We start from the raw sequence: 7511 nt of genomic DNA on the forward strand, positions 1-7511 counted from the left end.
TTATAATTATATAAATAGTTTATATACCTATATATCAAACATATTAACATTATTTATATAAATACTTATATTTAACAAACTAATGATTTTTAAATATAATATATATATATATATATATATATATATATATATATATATATATATATATATATATATATATATATATATATTAATAAAACTAAATATATAGACATTAATCATTTTAAATATATATACAACATAAATATATATAATGTATAATTTAAGATATAATATAAGTATATAATTTTAAATAAAATTTAGTATAAATTTTATATAACTACAATTACATAATTAATATATATTAATAAGCGAAATTATGTGATTTCCATTATATGTTTTAATAGATATACAATTGATATAGGTTCGTGAATCCGAGGCCAACCCTGCATTGTTCAGTATCGTTATATGTATTTTTACTACAAAATACAGTATAGTGAGTTTCGTTACTCCCCTTTTAAATGCTTTTGCAATATATATTTCTGGGACTGAGAATACATGCTCTTTTATAAATGTTTGACGAAATAGACACAAGTAATCGAAACTACATTATATGGTTGGATTATCAAAATCGAATATCGCCCTTCAAGTCTGGTAACCTAAGAATTTAGGGAAATGGCCCCTAGTTGACGCGAATCCTAAAGATAGATCTATGGACCTTGACAAGTCCCATTCGGGGTACGAATGCTTTAGTACTTAGAGATTATTATTATATAGAATAGATGTCTGTGGGGATATTCTATGCATTAAAGTTAACGTCGGTTACCAGGTGTTCAATCCATATGAATGATTTTTATCTCTATGCAGTTTGCGAAATGCCTAATATGAGATGTATATTTATGGAAAAATGAAATTCTTGTGGTCTATTAAATTTATGGAAAAATGAAATTCTTGTGGTCTATTAAAAAATGTAGCTCACTACTGGCCCTTGTGGGTACAAACGTTTCTGCGTAACGTACAAGTCGATAAAGCGTAAAAGCAGTTACTATTCACTTACTTTATCTATATATCTAAATAGCATAGACCAAATGAATAGTGACATTTATAAGTTTCACAAACACACACCAAACTTTATTTTTTTTTCAATTCAACCACACACTTTATAATAATTAATTTTATAACTTTTATAAACTTACCACAAAGTTTTCACATTTTATAATTTAGCCATTAAACTTCTCATTCATTATATTTACAAGTTTCACAAACTCACACCAAACTTTATTTTTTTTACAATTCAACCACACACTTTATAATAATTAACTTTATAGCTTTTATAAACTTACTACAAAGTTTTCACATTTTATAATTTAACCATTAAACTTCTCATTCATTATAGATGGACCACATAATTTTTTACTATCTAATAACTATTTATTATTATTATTATATATACACACACACATATATATATATTATATAAATAGTTTTCCTTATTTTATTAAATAGTTTGTACCAATCGTTGATGTACGTTTCACTTTATTGATTGAGCAGTTGGGTCTTTTCTCTCGACAACACGAAAAGTAAAACAAAAAAATTGATGAATAATTACTTTCACGCTTATTACAACACATAACTATTTTTGGTTCTTCCTCGACAAAACGATAAATAAATAAAAATGATAAATAATTACTTTCTCATTAATTATCTATGTAATTAATGTTAATCAAGGGTGAAGAACCGGCGCAAAGTCAGGTCGCCCAACTAGTTTGCAACTATAGGAATTAGTATGTAGTAGTAATAATTCTAAAATAATATAATATATACTTTACTAATGTTACATTCCATGAAAAAAATTTTATGTACTCTAAATATTACATTACATTTACATAGTATATAATTTATATATTAAAAAGATATTAATGTTAAGAAAAAAAATTGTAGACATTACACCACTCAAAATTACTTTTAAAATTTATTAATACCACGAGCTGTTAAGCTCAAATGAAATTTTAAAATTTGTTAACACAACGAGCTCTTAAACTCAAGAGGAATTTTTAAAATTTGTCAACACCACGGGCTCTTAAACTTAATAGAATTTTTGAATTTGGTCAACACCACAGGCTCTTAAATATTTTTTATACTTTTACAGAGTACTATTTTTTAGTATCGTTATTTATATCTTATTATGAAATGCAAATTAAATTTTTTTTACGATTTTTTATACACCCGAGTAACACACGGAATAAAAAAACGTAGTATATATCCTTATTGCAGTTGAATTATAATTCTAGAAGAAACTAGAAAAAACAAGTGATAAAAAGAAACCAACCACAGCAACAAAAGTATTGTCCTCTCGCCCAAAAAATTTAGTTTAATATAAATATAAACAAGGACGCTACAGTATCTTAGTCTTTCAACTATCGATTATTCAAATCGATTATCAATTGTTGATTATTAAATTAAATTAAATTAAATTAAATTGAAATCGATGGCGTTGGTTTTGAAGAAGCTTGTTTCCAGATCGTCCACCTCCGTTGTCGTCCCTTATTTACGGCCTCCACCAAATCATCATCCTCGCTATTTCATTGCTGAAGCCAGATCTCTAATATCTGAAGTCAGATTCATTCTCGGTACGCCCTTTCTTTTTTCTGTTTTTATGATACACATAAAAATCCAATTTTGGGTTTGCTGTGTATATAAAGTTTCTATTTTTATTCGAATTTTCTATAGATATATAAATATAATAATCAAGGTTAGTCGCCCTCATGTTCAATTTAATATTATTATAAGAATTTTCTTATTGTCAGATCTATGATTTTTGGGGCAAATCTTCTAATTTTCGTCAACAGCCACCCAATTAAATTATACTTTTCTATATTGTGTTCTCTGCAAGTTTTTATTTTTATTCATAATTGGCATTTTTATTTTGGGACAAATAGGTGCAGTTTATCATATAGTACCCAATTACCATACTTTTAGACGTTTGTTTTATGGTACCCTAAAAATCGCAGTTTTTGGCTCTCTGTGAATCTAAAGTTCATATTTTTATTCAAAAAATCTTACATAAGCAGTATGTTATATTATAGTAATATATGTATAATATAATGTGTAGCTAGCTATTTGGAAAACATGATATATACGAGTATTTCAGAATAAATCCAATTTTATGCGTTCTTTCCGAATTTAAAGTTATTATTTTTATTCAAAATTGACACACTTATTTTGGGAGAAATAGGTGTGATTTTATCAAATGGAGTACTACCCAATTACCATACTTTTTGATGTTTTATTTAGGTATAATAAAAATCACAGTTTTTGGCTCTCTGTTGATCTAAAGTTTTCATTTTTATTCAAAAAAATCTTACATAGGCAGTATGGTATAATGTAGTATGTATAATGTATAATATGTAGCTAGCTAATTTGAAAAGATGATGATATATGCGAATTTAAAGTTATTATTTTATTCAAAATTGACAGTCTTATTTTGGGACAAATAGGTGTGATTTTATTTAATAGTACCTAATTACCATACTGTTTGATTTTTTTATGATACACTCAAAACCCCAATGGTGGGTTCTATTTTAATTTTTTATTTTAAAAAAATCTTAATTACGTACACAGTATAATTATATTTTTATATTTTATATAGTAATATAATGGGTATGTTTGGCAAATTTAGCCAGCCAGCTGTCAGCTGTATTTAGTCGTCTGGCAGAGTAGCTGAAACTATTAAAAGAAAGAGTAAAATGACAAAACATTAGAAGCTAAAAGCTAAACGCTACTTCTAGTAGCTTTTACCTTTTTCTCTCCTTCAAAAAGCTTTAATCTCTTACAGCCAAACGGAGCTTTTTATTTGATATGAGTTTTTTCATAAAAGTTAAAAGCTCCAAAAAATTTCAAAACGCTTGTTGCCAAACATGACCAATATGTATAATGTAAATGTATAGCTAGCTAATTGGAAAGATGATATATATATATATATATATAGGGGCAGAATCATTGGGGAAGTAACCAATCGGGGGGAAGCGGGGGGAAGTAAATTTTTATTTTTATTTTCCTTTTTTTGGAATTTTTTTTTCCGGCATCAAGATCACACGAAAATATGAACATTTAGAAGAGACACTTTGTGATGAATGTTATTATTTAGGCGGGAAAACGATCGACAAAAATAACATTCAAGATAATATTGTTCGTGAAGAATATGAACGTTTTTTTTCATGTTTTGTGAAGTAAAATTTAGCCTGATTTAGGATTTAGGGTTTAGGGTTTGGTGTTTTGGGTTTATTCCATAAACCCAAAACACCAAACCCTAAACCCTAAACTCTAAACCGTTCGTGTTAAAAACTCAATCTAAATCCTAAATCTAAACCCTAAACCCTAAATTTCTAAACCCTATAAACCCTAATATCTAAACCCTAATATCTAAACCCCAATAGCTAAAACCCCAACATACGCTCGAAAAACACGATAATTGTTATATATTACTTCTTCGAGCATTTTCCCGCCAAAATAATAACATTTATCACAAAGTGTCTCTACTAAATGTTCATATTTTCATCACATCTATAATGTTCGTGAACAAAGTTTTTTCAAAAAAACGAAAAAAAAAAAAAAGTTTTTGTTTCCCCCCGCTTCTCCCGATTGGTTACTTCCCTCTTGATCCTACCCCTATATGTATATATGTGTGTGTGTGTGTGTATATATATATATATATATATATATATATATATATATATATATATATATATATATATATATATATATATATATTCAGAAGAATTGTCACCAAGGAATATAGTATTTGGATTTGGATGCCCCCCATCAAACACAGCTCCTAAGTTTGCGAACAGATTATTAAAGTGCATCCCTCATACACTGCGTGTTACATCTAGGGTGGAGGGTTTAGAAGCTCGAGGTGAAAGTAAAGGTGATGTGGACACAACACTTGGTACACCCATGAAGTTTTCACTAAATATACCCGGAATTGAAAAGATCACCGACACTCCTGAAAACCTATATATATTCATAGATATGGGAATACCTAAGAATTGGGTGTTGCATGATTTGGATGACTGTGGACTTTATCTTAAGTTGAAACACAATTCTGGCGTCAAAAACTATTTGTGGATTGAAGGGTACGTGCAGAAACTGGACATTCGTAGACACTACACTTCCAATGTTTATTTACCACCTAATTTAAAGGCCAACTTTAATGACTTCTGGGTAGAGCCTGAAAATGGAGGGGTAGTGGTAACAATATCCAAGCAGCTTGTTACCAAATCATCCTCCTCCTCCTCCTCTGATTTACAACATCCACCAAATCATCATCCTCGCCCTCCCGCCACATCACCAAATCATCATCCTCGCCCTGATGAAGATGCCGCCACATCACCAAATTATCTTCACCTTATCGTTGATGACGCCATATCTTATCTTGGTACGTATTACCGCAACTTTTTATTATATAATACCTGGTTCCGTTTTTTTTGTATACGCTAAAAACCCAGACTCACGGATGTAAATCCATCTTATTAGGATTTTGCTAACGACAGTCTTAGGGATTGTCATTAACACGTTTTAAGTTATTGTACATTCTGACAATCACCATTAAAAAGTGACTGGTAACCGCTATGTACAACATCTTAAAGCGTATTAACGACAACCCTAAGGGTTGTCGTTAACAATGGTTTTAAGTTATTGTACATTCTGACAATCACCATTAAAAAGTGACTGGTAACCGCTATGTACAACATCTTAAAGCGTATTAACGACAACCCTAAGGGTTGTCGCTAACAAAATCCATCTATCCAATTATAGGGTAAAACCCGGTTTAGCGTTACTTTTTCATTTTAGGAGATAACATCAGTAGTTAAGTAGCTTCAATTGTTTAATAACATGATCGAGTGGTATATTAGGGCGGATGAGGGAGATGATGGAGAAAAAATGGTATCATACTGTGGACTTGAGAACGGTGAATTCTGGTAGGGAGATGCACGGGCGTTTGCGTTTGCGTGTTGAAGACCGCGATAAGAATTTCAAAGTCTTTCTTATTGGCCCATTATTGTGGATTATAAGAGATGATGGGATTGCTATAAACAATATCACGGAAATACCAACCGATTGTTTCAAATCTTCGGATGTCGTTGCAATCAAAGGATGTAAAGACATCAAAGTGATAATCCCTCTTACAACACAGAAATATAAACATGATGCGAGAGTTAAAGTTCAAGTTCCATTTGTGTAGGTTTTCTTTTTCATGTGGAAAAACAGAATGTGATATGTGATGATCTAATTGACTCATAAATTTGCTTTTCCAAAATAAAATTGACTTGTAATGTGAAGACTTCGTGGAAGCTTTGGAGCTTATGTTTAAAGGTATACACAGCATCAGCAGCATAATCACCTCCAGTCAATATAACAAGTGGACAAAGCAATTAACCAAATGCAGTTGTATTTTTTAAGCTAATTTAGTCAGAAGTTGTTAATAGTTAGTTTGTTTGTTAGTGGTAGCTTAGCTATTTTGTCTTCTTCTGTACCAGTAAAGAGTATTTATAGCTTTGTATGTTCTTCAATTATGTAACTTTACTCAATATGAATGAAACAGTATCTTGTTCAATTGATTCAACAGCTACGAATTGGTGCAATTGACTGCACAATTTAAACCGAATGACTTGGTTCAATTGACTGAACAATTTAAACCCAATGATTTGGTGCGATTTAAACACAATTACTTGGTGCGATTGACATTGACTTCACAATTTAAATCACATGACTTGGTGCAATTTAGACGCTAGATATAAGTTTTAAGTATGTAATCAAGTACCTTTTTGGGTCCCATCCTCAACTGTAGACGTTGGGTAACAATTGAAATAAACATCGAGATTGGGTAACATTTGTAAAAAAACATCCAGATGGTAACCAATATCATTAGTATTAGTATACAATTTATCATTAGTATTAGTATACAATTTATCATTATCATTAGGACATGTAGGGACTGTAAGGTCCTTCCAGCTTTGACGTGCTCCTCCCAGCACAGATTGCTGGTCATGGACCTAGTCACTAGGGGAAGAGTTGGCAGGAGGGCTAGGGCTGTACAACCTAGAATTCTTTGGAAGAACCTCTATGGAGCGAATGCGGAGACTTTTAGAGCGATTGTTGTTAATAGATTGAGTGTAGAAGAGGATTACGTTGCCCCTTCGGACGCAGACCAGATATGGAATCGCATGGCGTCCACTATCAGAGATGTGGCAAAAGAGACCTTAGGAGTGGCTATAGGGACATCGAGAGCCCATAAGAGTAGAAGAGAGTCGTGGTGGCTTAGTGACGATGTCCAATCGAAAGTCGCGTTAAAGCAGACGAGGTTTAGGGAGCTCATTACTCTTGGAGAAGGGACACCTGAAGAGAGAACTAGGGTAGAAGAAAGATATAAAGAAGCTAAGAAGGCCGTAGCAATTGCAAAAGACAAAGCATATGAAGACTTATATAGAAAACTAGACTCTAAAGAGGGAGCTAATGACATATATAGGATAGCCAAAGCTAAGGAGCGAGGA

At 31.2% G+C, this 7511-nt stretch overlaps 1 protein-coding gene across 2 annotated transcripts; it reads left to right on the forward strand.

The window, feature by feature from the left end:
• The first annotated feature begins 2290 nt into the window (after window positions 1–2290).
• Window positions 2291–6581, forward strand: LOC139891335 (uncharacterized). 2 transcript variants are annotated; one of them, XM_071874293.1, is made up of 3 exons: window positions 2291–2588; window positions 4733–5395; window positions 5874–6581. In XM_071874293.1, exons 1-3 carry the CDS (start codon window positions 2447–2449, stop codon window positions 6200–6202), a joined length of 1134 nt encoding a protein of 377 aa, XP_071730394.1. In that variant the 5' UTR covers window positions 2291–2446; the 3' UTR covers window positions 6203–6581. The 2 variants fall into 2 exon arrangements, with proteins under 2 accessions (XP_071730394.1, XP_071730395.1); XM_071874294.1 differs by having other exon boundaries at window positions 4790–5395.
• Window positions 6582–7511: the final 930 nt, after the last annotated feature.

This window comes from Rutidosis leptorrhynchoides, chromosome 2 (genome assembly GCF_046630445.1).
Source record: "Rutidosis leptorrhynchoides isolate AG116_Rl617_1_P2 chromosome 2, CSIRO_AGI_Rlap_v1, whole genome shotgun sequence".
NCBI classification, from domain to species: domain Eukaryota; kingdom Viridiplantae; phylum Streptophyta; class Magnoliopsida; order Asterales; family Asteraceae; genus Rutidosis; species Rutidosis leptorrhynchoides.